This window comes from Homalodisca vitripennis, chromosome X (genome assembly GCF_021130785.1).
Source record: "Homalodisca vitripennis isolate AUS2020 chromosome X, UT_GWSS_2.1, whole genome shotgun sequence".
Lineage (NCBI taxonomy): Eukaryota > Metazoa > Arthropoda > Insecta > Hemiptera > Cicadellidae > Homalodisca > Homalodisca vitripennis.
In genome coordinates this window covers 74,946,650-74,966,487 of record NC_060215.1, presented here as the reverse complement: position 1 = coordinate 74,966,487, position 19,838 = coordinate 74,946,650, and the positions used below count along the sequence as shown (strand labels likewise).

The window sequence follows — 19,838 nt, the reverse complement described above, 5'->3', positions numbered from 1 at the left end:
TTATGTTTTTGAAACAAGCTAGTTTTTTCATATATTTTTGCTTCATCAATTGGAGAAATCTATGTTTATATTGAATTTTGTGAAAGAATAACATAATTTCGGATTTAGTATTATTCAAGTATTACACTTTACGACATAACGCATTCTTAAGGTTTAGAATTTACAAGATATAAATTCATATCAAGAGTCCAAATTTAGTGAAGGATTGTTTCTATGGAATTTTAATAGTTTTTATACCTCTGGGCAGTTATGTAGAAATAAGAATACTTACGATAAAGAACAAATTGCACGAGAATAATTTAGTAGGAAAAGCTGTTTTTATGTCAAAGATACGGGTGGTATGAACTACCTGTTTACAAGCAAACGATATATTCAATGATGTCAACTAAGGAATAGTTAATTAAAATGCCTAAACTTTTAAAAGCATGGTTATTATTGTCTTTTAGAGCAATAAAAACGTGTTATTACTGTTCTATTCAACACAGACGTCATAACCGAATGATTTCCTTTGACTTAAATGTAAACTCGTTAGTGTGATATATAATGTGTACAATAGGGTGACTAACTATACCTATGTTTTATATTTTGTTTGAACGACAAATACTTTGAAATTTTGACGAACCGTAATTCTTTTCAGGTTCGAAACATTTTAGATTTACTCAGCTGGAGGCAATAAAAGTTTTACCTGGTGCTAGTGTTCGGGGAGTGGTAAGTGAAGAGGAAAGAGAGAATATAGAAAGCAAATGCGAAGAGAAGCAGTTACCTGATGCTGAAGATAGGATGAAGAAATGTACCAACCAATTGTCAACCGCGAGTCAACCAAGGCGGCGACAGCACAGCTCCAAGCGTACAAGTACCATGCTAGGACACTACAACAACTGCAATATACAACCCTGACAGCCATTCCACCTCTCCCTATCCTGACTAACGTTATATTTCTGATCGTAACCTACTACAATTTTTAGAGATAGAGCTAGAAGCAATAACAATGTTTAAATAACAATTTTATTTCATCAGTATTACAGCATTGAAATATTTGTTTAGGAATTTTTCTTTACATATTACAATGAAATTTATTTTCCACCTTTCCGGTAGTAATTTGTCTTAAGTAAATATACTTAAAACATAATCATGAGACGGGTAATGTGTTTCTTTTTGGTTCTATCATAACAAATAAAATACAATTTGTAAAATAAGAATTAATTGACTGTTTAGACAATTAATAAAACTCATTTGAACTTTAGCATATTAAACATTGATATTTTACAGCAACACTCAAAATTTAAAAGATTACAGTTTAAAACATTAATAATATATTTCAATAATTAAACGTAATACTATTTTTGTGTGAATTAAATTATTACTCACAGCAAAAGTAAAGTATACTTAGTATCCATTTATTTGTAGTTAAGTTCTGATATAAATTAGACCGTAATTAATAAGTTACAAGATTTATATAAGTTTGCTTTATATATCTATTGGTGACTGATGGAAAGTGCAATAAGCTAAGCTGGGCTGTACAAGCTGGACAAGTGGAGGCTGTTGGGTGTTTACCGGTCACGAGAAGTGTGGCTGTATACAGAGCTCGCTTCGCCGGGTTGCTGGCCATACACGTGTAGTTGCCGCTATGTCTAGAGTCAACGTGTGGTATCGCGAGTACACTGGAGAAATCCTCCAGGTCTCTGATAATTGTAAGGTCGGAGTCAGGAAAGCTCTCCGAGTCTAGGGGATGGGAGTCCTTGAACCAGTTTATGGTGACTGGAGGGTCTCCTCTCTTAACGCTACAAGTGACTCGAACCCTCTCTCCCAGAGAGAGCTCCCCGAAGGAGAAAGGCGTGATTGCCGGAGGCACTGGAACAAAAAATCTACCTCTACACAGAGAACAGGCAGGACCAACGGTTTACCGGAATCGGCATCAGTGTGTCAGTGTTACCGGGATACGGAGGGTGAGGAATAGGGATACGGACATCCGGTAGCGTTGGTCCTGAAGAGAGATTATACAAAGACGAGTACCGTTGACGGAGAGGCTGGCCGTGTGATGAGCACGAGCAACGGAATTGCTGGCCAGACAAGTGTAGTTTCCTCCGTGATGCCGGGCCAAAGCTCCGATGCTCAGAATACTGGTAAAATCATCCAGGTCCCTCACTATAATACTGCCACCGCTGGGGCCGCCGTCGCCAGACGTTGCCACCGTCAGCTCTAGGCCGTCCTTCTGCCATTGGATGGTTAATGGAGGGTCGCCTTTGCTGATCACACACTGCACTCCCACTCTCTCTCCCAGTAGAAGGTCAGACCGAAAGCTGAAAGGTGTTATCTTAGGAGGTACTGAAAAATAATCATAACATATAATACACAAGTGGAAAATATATTTATCAACACAAAAAAACTAAATATACTGATGTATAATAATTATTGACAGTGTAAGGTATATGCATAGTTGGTATAATATAGAGTGTACAAGCAAAGGGTTTTCTAACAAGTTTACAATAATTGGCAAACATATAAATGATAGGCTTCCCACAATAAAAATTTAATATTTATAAAAATAAAAAGGATATGTAATGTTAAAGTTAACATATTTTATACTGAGACAAATAAAATAGGGAGTTTGATAATAAGCTTGAAGTATACGAGGATCACACAAACTTAAAAACGTAATTATTTAATTTGTGGCTGAAGTTCTATAAAACTACGTATAAACGAGGTGAACACAAAATATTTGAGAAGAGGGTGACTACATGTTAACAAATTTACCAAGCTAGTACAAACAATGTTTAGCTAAATTAAAGAACTCCATCATTATTACTATTGAAGATGATCATTGGAAACTAGTCAATAAAATCATCACCGCGTCTGCAACATTCACGGCTATGCCGGTGATTAAACTTCCAAAACTTCAAGGTAGCCAATCACCTCTTATTTAACTTAACTTGACATTGAACCATGTCTAGAGAAGGCTTGATTTTTCATGGATATGTGGCTTAACATATTATAGAGGGTGATAAGCTGATAATATTATACCGTGTGAACAATGTTTGAGTAAAATTGTTGGGTTTTAGACATTCAAAGTTAAAGAGTTTTAGTGGCCGCCATTTAAAAAATATTAAACATAATAGTATAATATGTTTTCAGTATTTAGCCTTTTTACCATAAATATTCGAGTTTACTTTGTTATGATTACATTTCTAACTTTTTAAATTATTATTTTCTTACAAAAACACATATAGAAATAAAAATAAAAAACTAACTTATTTAGTTAAAGGACACTCATGTTCGTATGGTGAAATGTGTTTGTCTTAACCTGAAGAAAATGTGATATACCTTATGTCCAGATAGTTATGAGACACCTGTATAAACTCTTCCAAGACTGCAAAAACACATTATTTTGTCCTGCGTGTAAACATGTCCCTCACACACTAATAGCTTGGCACTGGGTTGTTGGCATATAACGCTAAACAAGAAAATGACGACGTCTCATTTCATTCTTAAAAATGTAAAACTGAGGTGAGGCCGAGAGTAAACCAATAATGTAGGGGAGTAGATAGGGTCTGCTTGAATGCCACCAACAACAAAAATGTTATAGCTTGCCTACTAGTTTCTTTTCTCTATTAAAATTACAAGGCAGGCATATATTTGAGTCATCCTCATGCTTACATGAAATCATATAACAAGGAAAAAAGTGTGTAATTAGTTGGAGATGCTACTAACTGTAAATGTATATAAGAGGCATAACCAGAAAGTAAGTGTACTGAGGCTCTCACGGCCAAAAGGATTTTTTGATGTTGGCTATACTGTCGTGGCCTCATTCCTCCCCTCTCGCAAAGAACTGTCGATGCGACAATAAGTTGTGTGACAATGTGAATCTAACCTCCCGTCAAGAGCAACATAAGAGGTATCACTAGGTATCAATTTCAGAAGGAAAACACTCTAGTTGAGGTTTATAATTCGACGAAACTGCATAATTCCAATTAATGGAAATGTATCTCTATGAGTTTGTAGCGTCTCAAAAACTATATCCACTCGTGTCAACTTGTGTAGGTTTGTTAACTGCTTTGAGACCACCTTGCGGACATTTTCCGATACCTGAGGGTGTCTGTGATGGTTTCGTGTAACATATATCAGGAGGTTTGCGGAAATATCACAGAAAGTTAATCCACACTCAATCTGTGATTGTTACTGAGCGTATTTTCAATTTTTAACAGAATCAGTCCAACTTCCGCTGCTCTGATCATCATGCACAGACGTACCGTTTTTCAAATCACTATACCACTAGGACACACTCGTACGATCATAAATTTATCACCATATGCAGTTTTTAACTCATTATAAACCTAAACCAGAGTTTTTCCTCTAACAGGATAACGGATGATGCCGCGTATTTCGCACTTAGCGGGATTGGATTGACATTTTTCACGAAACGTATTGTCACATCGACAGTTCTTAACGTACTGAACTCAAACCGGTCTCGTTGTGGAGAGGAAGAATCAGGCTGCCATTCTGCCACGCTGACTTATGTTTGCAAATAATGACGTATGTTTACCTATCTTACTTAATAATTTCATATTTTACTTTATTCATTCTTGTTAATTGAATTGATTGCCAAAATTCAACAAGGGATTGAATAGTATTAAAATAAATTTTACTGATTCAGAGAATTGTGAATGTTCAAGTATAATAACGTTGTTTTATTTCTATATGTGCTAGTCAAAATAACGCAGTAATAATCCCTTGTTTGTAACTTCATAAATGCCCCACTATGGGAATACATTACTGTATGTATAGGTTATGGTCTATAATCTAAAATTATATTTATGTCTACAAAACGTAAATGTTTATGTATTGTGCTTAGTATTGACAGTAATAATTTGTAATACACAGTAGTATTTTGGTTGCGTGTGATAGTGTGTATCTATTCATATATTCTATTTTCATCCAGTAAAATATAAACTAGTTATGTCTAGTATTCATATTTGAATATATCTAATATATTATCAAACTTATTGTCCTATCACGAGGTCTTACTAATTACCTTTATTGATTGTGCAATAGAGAGTCTATTTTTAAAACATTGATTTGATTTTGAGGCAAAATATAGAAGCTTTAACTCGGATCCAAACTAATTAATACAATTTGTTTTGTTAGCTAACTTGTTACCGGAGTGGGTTTTCAAAGGCAAGTGGAAATTTGCTTCTATCACGCCAGTGGATATAGCTTTGTGTAGGAATGGTTTACTCTTCGTGTGATTGCTCTTAGTGTAGACTACAATTAAGGTTCAACAACTATTCCTGTGCCTTTGTTACAACTAATTAGTAATTAAAATTGTATAGGCTGTAGCTTTGTGTACTCTTTGTGTGAATGATCTTAGTACAGACTACAATTAAAGTTCAACAACTCTTCCTGTACTTTTGTTACAACTAATTAGTAATACATATTTTTAGGATTAACTTTGTGTTCGAATGGTTACTCTTCGTGTGTTTGCTCTTAGAATAGAATACAATTAATGATGAACAACTCTTTATAACTTTTGTTACAACTAATAAGTCATTAAAATGTTATTACGTATGCCATAAAAACGTTAAAGTTTCGTATTTTGCACGCTTAATAATAGAATATTCTCTGCATACCTGGAAAATTTGATATTTTTATTATCCATAAAACTGATGGCATTTAGTTAAAATCATAATTATGAGAGGAATAATTGAGTCACTATAACGTAAACTCAGACCAATTTATACACCTATCCTTACAATAAACATTTATAATGAAACAATGAAGCAATCAATCAATACTATAAAACGGTATTGTAACACTTTCCTCACTAGGAATAATATGATAATATTAACACCGGTACTAAAAGGTACATTATTAAACATTGCATTGATTTTTGAATAGCGATCATATCACTCATATATGACCAATAAACTCCCATATAATAAACACGATTAAAATACAAAATTATAAAAGTACTATAACTTATTATAACTGTACATGTCACATTTAATTTTAAATATAATATTGGTGAGAAATATGTTCCATAAATTAATTCTGCTAAATCATCAATTGGATTTTACTCATTTCCCGAATATATTCAGTCGGTCACTCATAGATAAAAAAGTTCATAAATCAAAACTATAATACGCGTTTGTTTAAAACATCCCCAACTACTCGTACGATTTTCATATGCCTTTATACTTACGTTACTTCTAAGAATAATGGTAATAAAACAGCATAACATTATTCATTAATGTACTACATTTCACAATGTTGTCTATCTGTTTTAAAGATTATTGATATATCAGATCTAAAATCCATTAATTTGAGTTTTCTAAAACCTTGAAAATCTTTCCTTGTAGGACTGATTTTCACATAGAAAAGGATCATTTCTTTGTGTTTTATATTTTTGGAATAAACTCAATGGGACTCCAACATTGCTTGTTTGAGAGTATAAAATGTTGATATAATTAAGAATACATTTATATTCATTCTAGGTTTTTAATTGTTTTTCTTTCTAAATATAATATTTATTTTACTCATTAACGTATGAATTTCACTTTTATGCAACACTAATGTTAGCTCGAGCAAAGTTATGGATATCTGATAAAGTATGTTATTGAAATAATTATTCTTATATATAATTGACTTTGTTAACAAAAAGTGAGGTTTTGTTCTAAATTAAGTTTTTATTGTAGATGAATTTCTGTAAAGTTGTCAGAACCCCAAACAGGTATTTACTTATTATTTATAAAAGTATTATAGACATTAGTAAAAACATAGTATAGGAATTACTATTACATAGTTGGTTTATTAAAGTGAATATCAGCGGAAAAATTGTTACAAGTCCAGTAGCATTTTTGGCAACATCAGACTCACCCATAACTTTGACATGGACGGTGCCACTGGCTGATCGGCCAAGCTTATCCGCTGCTGTACAACGGTAAGCCCCTCCGTCCCCATCCGCACCTGCTTGAACTTTATCCACTATTAGAGTACCGTTCGGGAACACTAACTGTCTTCTGTTCAAGGGAAGCACTCGATCTCCTGCAACATAACCAGTGTCAAATTCTCACATGCCTCTCTTATAAATGTACTACTTTAATTTACATAAATCCAATAAATTTGATTTATATAAAACACAAAACAGTATAAATAATGTCATCCATTCTGTAAGTTGTTATTCACCATTAACAAATGGTGAGAATTAATGAAACTTGCCAATTTTAATACATTTAATGTACTAAACTGTCTTTACGAAGCTTATAGCAATAATACACCAGGCATATTATTTTGAAGTAAAGATGAAATAATAGGAATAATTGATAATCGATTTTATATGAGGAATGTAAAAGTCCACCTGTTCTAGACAGTTAGTTGTATATAGCATCTTAGTGGTATATAGGGCCAGTATTGATCATTTCGTCTGTTCATTGCACATCGAGGTAGATGAATATTTATGAGGGTGTTGCCGGCCAAAGCATCCCACAGTAACTTGTAATATACCAGGCTACAGTGCCGTGACAGTTTGGCCTTAGTGCTATGTTTCGGATTACAAAATTCTTATAGTTATACAGAGAGTTAAATTATTAGAATTTAAGTTGTATTTGCATATACGACTAGCTAAATAGAGCAATAATAATGTCAACCAACACTTTGGGAAATTGTTAAGTAGAAATAAAAAGAAATTATTGCTAGTAGTATCACCTGTATTCTCTTATTGTGTTTCTGATCGACAATACTGATACATATATTGCTTCCACAAGAGAAGGAATAAAGCAAATTTAAAGTGTTAACTTAAATTCTGCTACATTAGAGCATACAAATATATTTTCTTATTTATACTGATGAATACATATCCAATGATTCTGTTATTTCCGTTTCAATTATAATTGTTTTACAGATTTAGTAAATATTAGTAGTTGCTTGATTTTTGTGAATTGGAAATTAAAACTTAAAATTGAAGCTATCTTGAAACCTGCAATAATAACTTAGTATTAAATTTAATTTTAGTATGGAATGTAACTATATATACTACAAAGTTAATGTAATTTAAACCTTCCTTGAGAAACGATTCTTTAAGAACAAATAATAAACAGACCGGTACTCTACTACTAGATATGCAAACATGAGGTGTTTCATATGACCTGTGCCACTACCTATATCTTAAAAACGTGTTGAAATAGAACCTGTAAACTGTAACTCCAAATTGTTAAATTCAGGAAAACTATTTTAAAGTTAGTTACATGCCCAAGCTACAGTACTGGAGACATGGGAGCGGGCTTTTGACACAACTTTTTAAATACACAAATTTTAAAATCCAAGCGTAGGTTGTGTTTCACCTTATTTTACAGGTTCCCAAACCAATATTATTGTGAAAAACTATTTAAATTAAAAATAGCCGGATGTAAAGTGTGTGTAAGTGTGTAAATGTAAACATTTTCCAAAACTAATTTCTCACTTTTTACAACTACTTCGTACATTGTAGAGAAATAAAAATGTTATATAAAACTCCTAATGACACTTCCTTTTGTTTTTGTTAATTTTATACCAAATATAGGGTAAAAGACTTGTATCATCTAAACGTGTTGAAGTAGAAACTGTTTAAACTGTAACCCCATATTGTTGAATTCAGAAAAAATATTTTGAAGTTTATTACATTACCAGGAATACAGTTTTAGAGACATGGGAGAGGGTTTTATTTTAAATTATTTGGAAAAAAATGTTTAAATTAAGAATAGCCGTTTGTAAAGTGTGTACCAAAACATTTTCCGAAACTAATTGTGTACTACTTTGTACATTGTGGAGAAAAAAAATGTTATATAAAACTCCTAATGACACTTCCTTTTATTATTTAAGCTGCATACCAAATATAAATTAAGACACTTATTTTCCAGTTTCCAAATTTAAAACAGTTCAACACATTGAAAAAGTAAAAAAAATTCTTTAATTATAAATTTTAAATTGGTAACCTTTGACTTGATGCTTATCAAATTAAAGGCTAATAAAGTAATTAATTTAAAGTTTTATCTTATGTCCATTGATTTTAAGATGGAGAAAAAATGTATTTTTACAAGTAAATCATCACCATTTTGACAACTTTTCCTATATTTCAATGATTTGTTATTGTGTTTTTCATATGCATAATAACCTTAATTAAAAAATATTTATGAACCTAAAAAATATAACTTATTAATCTTACTAACTGACTAAAACACGTTAAAGAGTGAAGTATATCAGTTTCATCAATACGATATCCATCTAGGATTACAAGCAATATTTTAAATATAAACATCCGGCTTTGCAGATTATTAACAATATCACATAAGAATTCTAAAGTAGTGGCAGTTAAAGTACTGTATTTTTTTAATTTTAGTTTAATTTTTTTGTTTTTGTTAGCGTTTAATTTCATTTACTGTTCGTTTTCTTACAATCATCAGTATTAATCATACAAAAAATGACGGGGTCGTAAATTAATTTCTCATAATAAATTTCAGTAAAAACCCGTTTAAGAATTTCATAAAAAATATTGTTTCGAAGCACATACATTACTAGAGATAATTTTTATACAGTTGGAAATTAATTAATAAGAAAATTCTGAAAATTGTTTATTAAACTGTGTTGCGTCAATCACAATATGTCCAATCAATTTGTTCGCTAATCCGTACAAGGTCTCTGGATTGGCAGAATGAGAGAGGAGGAGGCTACTTACTTCCACTTGGGTGTAAACATTAGATTAAGTGAGCACAGGTGCTCGCATGCGATCAGTTTCTCGCTTTCCTAACAAACATTGGCACCTTCTTAAAATGGCAATAATTTTTATTAATATTTAATTTCTGTACAATTTGTTTAACTGATAAACACACGAATTCCACTCTCCAACTCGCCGCGAAATCTTTAAACCGTTGAACAGTTTAATTTGTTACCGAGAAATTGACAGATTTGTGTTATTACATTTTAAGTTTTTTCTATAGAACCGTGTCATCTGTATTTACATTTTTATCACTCACAATGTTATTTTTTTAGGTGTTAAAATAATTATACACATGGTAGTTATTAACAAGAGCCAGCTGTTGTGAAACGACCTTAAATATAACTCTATAGAATATTTCATACTTTAAACACTTTAACGGCCTTATTGCTTTGTCGTAAAATTACGGGATATCCCTTACTTTAGTGGTGATTAATTCTCACTAAAAATGTTTTATAAATCATTTAACAGTTTTTAAATATTTTAACAATGAATGGAAAAATACTGAGTTTTTCTGAATAACTGATAAAACAAATTTTAAAAGCGTAGGATTGTGTATAAGTCATATCGTTTAAAACGAAACATCTCATAATTCTACGTATAAAACATAAATTCGTAAACATTTTTGCCAATGAAAATTATTCTTATGGAGCGAAAATCACTATCACTTCGACTGATCATCAGTTCAACTGGATAAATATATAATTTAATTTCTGTACAATTTTTTTTATGACTGAGATTTTAAATTCCAATTGCAATTTATTAAAACTGTCAAACGCGAGTATTAACAACTTGTTTTTCCGCGAGTAATGCCGTTTATTCATTGGTACTTCTATGAGAAATTGTGTACACTGTACAGGTCTCACTTACAACATATCATAACTAAAGTATCCGTAAAGTTGTTAAGCATGCAGGAAGTAGTATTATGAAATCAGTGTAATATGAAATCGCAGCAACCGTATCATAAAGTTTATTATGACCACCAAACGTTATAACGATCAATTTATTTAAGTAGACAAGGAAATTTTGTTCAATATTGAAAAGGTTCTATGATAATGCAATTAATGACTCGGATTTAATCTGACTATTTATCAGAGTAGAGAACGGCATTTTGTAATACGAGGCCTCTATAATTAAACAATACTAATTTTGTGTTTGCAGATGATTTAATGATGCGGTAAAACTAATGTTACACTAATTCATGGTAATTTATTAGCAGCCTATTAATAAGTAAATTAAATAAATTTATTCTCTATATTACTGTAGGCCTAACGTTTAAATATTTACACATTCGTTAGTTTTTAAGTTTGTGCTTGTATTATATGTTTGATATCTGTAAATAAAACTAATAGGATTGAATAGCTCTAATTTGTATTGCTTATTTTTCACTTGTAAAAGGTTTCGCCTTCAGTGCTTCTAGGCTCATAAGAATGCTATCCAAATTAGGGGGTTATGTTTACTACGATTTTTTGATAGCCAGGGAAGTAATTTGACCTAGTACGTAGAGAATGGGAATAAGTTATAGTGATTTAATGCGATCATATTGTTGCGTTAACTGTTGGATAATGTACATAGGGGCTTAAGAATATATTCCGATTAATTTTCCCATTTATTTTCAGATGACGAGATCAAATTACTATGATTATTAGATTAAGCCCTTAAACTAGGAAAAATCGGCTCTCAAGGCTCCCACACACGCTTGGCACGAACTGGGGCATAAAACCGCACATGGCCCGTCGGTTATACTGTGCGATCGCAAGACTTGCCCTACAAGTCTTGGTGTAAGCATTTAAATCCGCGTATCGAATGAACACTGAGGGCCATTTGAAAGCAAGCTCGATTAGTACAGGCCAGTGAACTATTGCTAAAGCTCAATATTACATATAACATACGACAGTATGGCAAAAGGGTTTGTATTTAGCAAGCCACTTGTAGTAAGAATCGGATCCGAGGGGAATGGAGAAGGAATAATTGAATAGATTTAGATCAAGAAAATAAGATAAAGTTAGATTTTGTTTAGCACACAGATGACTCCTTGATGGAGGGTAGATCTGGACATGGGGTGTGCAGTTCATCTTCCTCAACAGTTCTCGGCGAAAGTTTGGTAAAGCATTGTACAAGTCTTTCACACTGACATATACTCTGTTATAGATTGCGCAAATATGGGATTATGTAAGAATTATTTCAATAAGCAGATATTGATACTATATGATAACTAGACCGCTCGTAAGTCCCTTAACATTCCAGCAATTGTTTCAAGTCTGGTATGGGAATGCTTTAAGACTGTACCCTGTCTAGCTAGTTGTAATTCCGTAAATCTCAGCTGGGTTCTTGGACATGCCGGTTTTAATGGCAATGGAATCGCTGACAAATTAGCGATAAATGGCTCAAAAACGTACTTTTTTGACATGAACCGGCTTCTGAGATAAGCAGATCAACTGTCTACCAAAATATTAGGAAATGGTTCATAGATAAGCCCTGTCATCGTTGAAACAGTTTCTCTGGGCACTAATTTGTCAAAAAACTCAATAGAGGCACTAACAATCACTTCACCAAGTAGTTGATAAAGACTTATGATACAGGTCATTTCCTTTATTATGGAATATGGTCAATTCAGGAACACTTGCAAATCTTAAGACTCACTACTACCTAGGTGTCGACTATGTAATCATTTGGAGAATCAGTGGAGACTGCTAACACATTATGTTGAATTGGCTTAATGCTAGAAGAAAACCGTACAAGCTGCCATTTTTATGAATAAAGATTAAGAAGTGTTGTAAGTATCATTATATTCTGATAATAATATATCTTCAAATTATATTCTTATTGAGCTAACCTTGTAATTAACATTTCCATGACACTTTCCACAGCCCGCCCTCCCAATGTAGGCGTGAGATGGTTGTTTTACAAAAGGAGCAGTTAAAATAGCCGTATAATGTTCTGCAAAGACTGGAAATAATGTCTGCTATTTTTTTAAATAGTAGAAAGTGAATACACTCTGTATAGTTGCAAACTAAAACAAATTAGGAACATAATAGGCTATTCAGAAACACAAAATATTTTTGTTCAGAATTGTTTTGTTGCTGGAGACAGTCGTGATAGTAATTTGCTTCCAAACATACATTTATTCTTCCTATGTATGATTGCATTAAAATTGCATATAAAAACAGCCTTCCGTGCTTCAGGAATGTATGTCTTATTACTGAAAATGTAGAAAAATAAACTTATTTTTTATTAGATTTTTTGCTAATTTGTGTAAAAAGTATGAAACAGGTGTTTTATAAGATAAAAAAACTTAAAAAAAGAAATATGAACATACCTCTGAACCACTTGATCGTATGAATCGGGTATCCTGCCACAGGGCACGCAATCACCAGTGATTCTCCTGCAACTGCTGATACCTCCCCCATCGGGCGGACCTGAGGGAGACCTGCAACATTCCTCATCATGTATGCCTCATCACTATATGCAAGTCAACATCCAATCTATAATCCACTTCACGAATCACTAGTGATTCTGCTGCAAGTACCGATATCTCTCCCATCGGGCAGACCTGAGGGGGACCTGCAACATTCCTCATCATGTATGCCTCATCACTATATGCAAGTCAACATCCAATCTCTAGTCTCCTTCACGAATCACTAGTGATTCTCCTGCAACTGCAGATATCTCCCCATCGGGCGGACCTGAGGGGGACCTGCAACATTCCTCATCATTTATACCTCATCACTATATGTAAGTCAACAACCAATCTCTAGTCCGCTTCACGAACCACTAGTGATTCTCCTGCAACTGCAGATATCTCTCCCATCGGGCGGACCTGAGGGAGACCTGCAACATTCCTCATCACTATATGTAAGTCAACAACCAATCTCTAGCCCGCTTTACGAATCACTAGTGATTCTCCTGCAACTGCCGATATCTCTCCCATCGGGCGGACCTGAGGGGGACCTGCAACATTCCTCATCATGTATACTTCATCACTATATGCAAGTCAACATCCAATCTCTAGTCCGCTTCACGAATCACTAGTGATTCTCCTGCAACTGGCAATATCTCTCCCATCGGGCGGACCTGAGGGAGACCTGCAACATTCCTCATCATGTATACCTCATCACTATATGTAAGTCAACAACCAATCTCTAGTCCGCTTCACGAATCACTAGTGATTCTCCTGCAACTGCCGATATCTCTCCCATCGGGCGGACCTGAGGGGGACCTGCAACATTCCTCATCATGTATACCTCATCACTATATGTAAGTAAACAACCAATCTCTAGTCCGCTTCACAAATCACTAGTGATTCTCCTGCAACTGCAGATATCTCCCCATCGGGAGGACCTAAGGGAAACTTGTAACATTCCTGATCATGTATGCCTCATCCACTATATTTAAGTCAAAAACCAATCTCTAGTCCGCTTCTAGTATCACCACTGATTCCCTTGCAACTGCCGATACCTTCCCCATACGGGCGTAACTAAGGACGATTTGGGAAGGCTTCCACATCCATGCGAAGTCCTAAAATACATAATCGGTGGTTATTATATTCAGATACCACAACGTTGTTATGTTCTGTTCTCTATACAACGTACATGGTGCAGTAATAGAAGTTTATTTTGATAAACATTCCATTTCATCAGTTTTTCACTCAAAATAACTTTTGAAATTGTTTGCTTTTAAGAAGTACCTATAAATAAAACTTACAGTTCCCTTATTTTGTTTAAAGCTTTCACACGCAACTTTACTAAGATGCTTAATCCAGCATCTGGAATATGGTACTGTTATAGTCTTTACTATTGGAATCTGGAGCCATGTTCGTCTGAAGAGATCGAAAAAAGTAAGGTAGTCACGTGACTGACCACGCGAATAAAATATATTGTTGAATCAAAATATTTTAAAGAAATATGTGATTTTATGTTAAGTGCGCCAGTGTTTTTACTTTGCAATAATGGAAAAGTTAATCAGGATGGGCCTGCATGTTTTGATTTTCAACTTTTGATTGGATATTAACAGATGGTTTTTTATTATTTGTAGGAATATCAACATTGTTCAAACGATCTGCTGTTTCATCGTCTCTATATATTTGCGAACGTTGCCTTGAAGGTTCTTTTGAACGTGCAAAAGATGAAAATTTAAATTTATCCTGTTCTAGGATTTTGCCTCTCTAAATATCTCATTTTACGTAATTTGGCCAATTCTTTTTCCTTTGGTTGAGGAATGTTAACAATGTTCAAACGATCTGCTCTTTTATTTTCTCTGTATCTTTACCAACGTTGTCTTTAAAGTTCGTAGTTTAGCCAATTATTTTTGCTTTGCTTTCTTCACTTAATCAGTCGTATTTTCTTTCTTACTTACCTCTGTTTTCTCCATTTTTTAAATTACAAATTCTGCTTCGCTGTTTTCAGAGCTTTCACACAACTTTTTTTATTTGGTTTTGTGGATGAATCAGAATAATTGTATTAATTTATCTTCCATTACAATTATCAGCTCGAAAAAATAAATAAACAGATATTTACTCTCTGTGAACCCAATAATAATAATATATACGCTCCGTGACTGCTGATTACAGACACCACTCTCATTGTATAGTTGTTGTCAGTTGGTTGTTTCAGTAATGGCATTAATGTTGGTTTAAATCAGATGTTAATACGAAAGTTTGTTTACGTTTCTTTAAAGCTGTCGTTCTACTTTGAAAACATGTGAAAAACAAACGTGCGTGAAGTTTCGTGGCGTGAATCGAAAACTTTTTCCGTGCAAAACATACAAAATTACGTGTAAAATACTGGTTTTGGTAAATATAATATATTGTAATTATTAGTAATAAAATAATAGCTTACTATGACGTTTTATGTTATAAATTAGTGTTATGATGTATGTTTGTACTATTTTAGGTTACTGCGGATACTGCTGATTGTATACATGTATACAATAACACATATATAATGTTTACATTGCCATTTTGTAAATGTTTTATATTTTGTCTAATTGTACTTTCCGATTGTACGATCACAAGCACTGACGGCATAAGTACTGACGTTCAACTTTTTTTCTTGAAATTAGAAATTATTTGTTTAGACGTTATATTCTATTAAGATTGGAACCCAACGATATATAGTCTATAAGTGTTTGGGAATTGTTTGAGTTTCTTGCAAATAAAATTCTTCATTCTGCAATTTTCTCGTAATGTGACCAATTGGAAGGGATTTTTATCTAGAGAAGCTTGTGAGTGTGACTCGTGCTACTCTTGCTCGACAGCAGAGACAGAACATTCTTGGTGTTACTTAGCTATCCATATTAGTTCCAACACTATATTCTCTTCTAAGAGGCATTGGTCACTTTTTTAAAACGTCGGTTTTTAGTTAAGAAACTGAACCTTTATTTGATAAGAAGATTTAACCAATTTTATATCACTCTCACTACTTTTCAACAGAATTAATTAAGGAATGTTTAAATTACTTGCAAATACTTTACCCTATTACAGGTAATAATTGTAGGTTGGCTGAAAATTACAATTTAAAGTGAATGGATGTTGATATTTACATTTAAGAGATTTGCCTTTCCATTGCGTTAGTTTAGACGTGTTTTCCTCCTTCCAAATGTCATTACCTGGTATTGGTATTGGCGAATATATTATACAAAACTGTTGTAAAGGTTGTATATATAATTTCAGATAAATACATTACACCTTATAATATAGAGCGCAGATTTCAGTACTGTATGAGAGCTGATTTTGAATACAAAAAAGTGAAATTTAAATTATAGCGTACTGCTACCGAATTAAACTTACGGCAGAAATGCAAATTTTACATTAAAATATTGGTTTTATGTAATAAGATCATGGGCAGAAGCGTGGAAAACCACTTTTATAATTTATTAGTAAGCAGTTTTGAAAGAACGGCATATCATGAAGAATTTTACAGTATAATTGTATCTATAAATAAACTGGAAGTTATGTACAGTTATCTCAATATATCGGAAAGACCAGAGTTCACGCTTGTACAACACGTTATGTCAGTTTTAATTAGGGCTTCTGCCACCCGCTTGCGATTAGCCCTGCAACTCAATAAGTCCAGATAACATAGGTTCAGTTTTAACTGATGTACCACATTTTGTGACAGATTCTTATTGTACAATCCGCCTGCATATGTTAACTAATTTACACAATACTTTTCGAATTTGCAGCGGATCTACACGCACTTTCCATGAACTGTAAAAATTTAACTCAAATATAATACTAAAATAATATAACATTTGCCAACAACTTTCTGTATTCATTTTGATCTTAGGTTAAAACTTTCCTATCAAGCAGAATATAATTGATAAGCTTTTAAAATGTTTTATTTACTTTAGATATTATAAACTGCTCAGCTACAATCTGACAGAATCTAAGTCACTCACATTAAAATAAGTATTAATATAGTGTTCTGCAAATACTTATATAATCCACGCACTTTGTTAGTACTGCTTGCTTGTTAGTATTATTTTTCACACTTAAAATTATGTTACAGAATTCTAGGTTGTATTGTAAGTAAGAAATGTATAGATACAACCCATATACTTACGACTGGTCCTGCGGTTCGAAATGAAAATAAACACTTACAAAATTACAATCAGCTTTTTCCTCATTGTATTGATCTTGCTGAGTGGTATTGTATGGTCTCGCTTTATCGATCTCAATGCCTTAGAATCACATGAAAGCCTCAGCAGTAAAGAATTGTCAAAGCAGCCTCCTCTAGTATTTACACATATTTTATTCGTTGATTAGTCCTTCGGCTAGGTGTGAATCGCACAATTGGTAGTAAAAAAATCATATTTAATTATGCTTGATGCATAGTGATGCAAAAAATATTAGATTCATCAATGTGGTTGAAGATGATTTCATTAGAGTGAAAACATTTTACCTCTCAGATAATTCAAAATTAGCTAGGATTTTTTTAAATATTTTATTTTGATTAGTTTTTTCAATTCCATTATAAATGCTTTGTTTACAGCGTTTCTCAGTACCTGGATGTTTTACTAGATAAAGCCTTAAAAATGTCAATACAAATTTTTATTAGACATAAAGAATTAATTATTATACTACTGTTTTATCCCATCATAATTGTTATTTTAAGTTTGAAATTAATTGACCACATTGTACAGTTACCGGCACATACGACAGCTGTTGGCACAAGTCCCACAACGTACCGAAAGGCAGATACGCGGTCCTGTCTACGAAGCCCGCCATGAAACACACTGCAGTGTTCTGCTATTTTTGATTCGTAATTTTCCCGTTGGTTATATTATTTATACTGTGCAGATACGCAGTAGTAAAGCACTGACAAAATGATATAATTAGCTGCATTTTAAGTCCTATTACGGGATTATTAATTACAATAGTTACATTTACATTTAAATAGTCTAATGAGGACAGATGATCGTTTTAACTTCATTTTTGTTCAATATAGGAATGTTTAGCAGTGGAAATTAAAATTTTAATTTTAACTAAGTGAAACATAGCTAGTACTAAATAATGCTGTATATTGTAAAGTTTATAAAGTTATGATATACTGGCAAGTAAGATAATTTTGGACATAACAACATTTAATATCAGAAGATTATGTTGGAAGATAAAATTTGAGATATTGCATTAATGCAAAAGTTAATTCAAATCCAGAGATATTGTAAAAAATAAAGGTAAAACAGAGTAGGAAATGGGTGCATTACTATACTCCTAGAAAATTCCACACATCTAGATTAGTGCTAGGTTTATCAATGAATATAACTGCAAATGTTTAGTCCAATGATTCTCAGATATAAACACTACCTATGATTAATAGTACTGTTTAAATAAGTGCACTGATTAACTATAGCCGCATACGCTGTAAAGTCTAAAATGACGTTATTAAATATAGTATTGAATTTTGTATTGTAGGAAGTAAAATGAAGACTTGCCGTATACGTAGAGTTCAGCACTGTGTGACGCCTCTCCCACACGATTGGTGGCAGTGCACTTGTAGTTGCCGCCGTCCTCCACACGTACCGACGTGATGTTCACGTGACTGATCACGTCCCCGTGTGTAGGCACGTACTGACCGATCACAAATCTGCGCAACACAAAACATTATTATTTCTTGTGCTGTCAATCACGACTGAACGATTATGCAGATGTTTGGTAATAATCTGACCTCTCATTCTGGGGAAGAGCAAAACCATCCAGAGACCACTTGATGTTAGGAGTCGGATTCCCTGTGGCCACGCATTTTAGCGAGATTGAAGGCCCAGGCTGGATAGTCTGGCGAATGAAACGGTATGCGATCTGTGGAGGCGTGTCTGAAAAAGTGTTGTCTGTTAGAGTAGTAATAAGAAATACGAGCAAACATTGTCAAACGCATATTACATCACAATGAGTATCACCAATAACCCAAGGTCAAATGAAGTCCTCAAGGGTGGGTAGGATGGTAAAATGCACCCTGTAATCTTTCGCTAATGGCTTAAAATTGGCTTAAATACAACCACAATAAGCCATTAAGCTTTCTGCCTGTAAGGATAATATTATTCACTATAAGAACCATTAAATATAGTGAAAATTATTGCTTATTCATTAGTGCAACATTTCTGCTAATATTGCATTATTACTATACGTATTTTTACGTGGTGTCATCCCCTATAGTACGAAACATATCATTGCAAGCCTGGCTGTATGGGCAGTTACTGTACCCCACTTCCCCCCTCAGCAAGTTTCATTGCCACATTGTCATACCAGCTGATTCTCAGAATGAAGAGACGCTGCGACGTCACGTTTCACTTCGTTCCGGTTGTGACCATCCGTTTTGTTCTTCGGCATTCAATTATTCTGTATGTTTTATATTATTATTATTATTTGATAATGCTCACGTTCTCTGTCATAGTGTTAACATGTGTTAATTTAGTTTGTAAAGGTGATGGATTCAGGAAGATAAATTTTAATAAAGATGAGCAGTAATTACCGCTCGATTGTTGAATTCACGACTGTCAAAGGTTAAGTAATAATATTAGGAGTTACATATTTTAAGAGAATGAAAATGATAAACTATCGGTTTTACATGTTTTCGATCTTAAACGAATTTCAAGGCAA

General features: G+C 33.3%; 2 protein-coding genes across 2 annotated transcripts in view; both read right to left on the bottom strand.

Moving 5' to 3' along the window:
* Nucleotides 1–1,355: 1,355 nt before the first annotated feature.
* On the bottom strand, nt 1,356–13,166 carry LOC124369215 (Down syndrome cell adhesion molecule-like protein Dscam2). The gene is made up of 3 exons (XM_046827056.1): nt 13,062–13,166; nt 6,871–7,038; nt 1,356–1,851 (listed from the first exon to the last, which is right to left on the bottom strand). The coding sequence occupies exons 1-3, from the start codon at nt 13,150–13,152 to the stop codon at nt 1,436–1,438; spliced, it is 675 nt and encodes a 224-aa protein (XP_046683012.1). The 5' UTR covers nt 13,153–13,166; the 3' UTR covers nt 1,356–1,435.
* A 718-nt stretch (nt 13,167–13,884) lies between these two features.
* The window catches only part of LOC124369480 (Down syndrome cell adhesion molecule-like protein Dscam2), a 222,320-nt gene continuing 216,366 nt past the window's right edge, over nt 13,885–19,838 (bottom strand). The window contains exons 12-14 of the mRNA XM_046827492.1: nt 18,910–19,054; nt 18,677–18,828; nt 13,885–13,961 (exon numbers count right to left, since the gene is read on the bottom strand). Of these exons, the coding sequence (XP_046683448.1) occupies nt 13,885–13,961; nt 18,677–18,828; nt 18,910–19,054 (374 nt within the window). The remainder of the gene's footprint in view (nt 13,962–18,676; nt 18,829–18,909; nt 19,055–19,838) is intronic.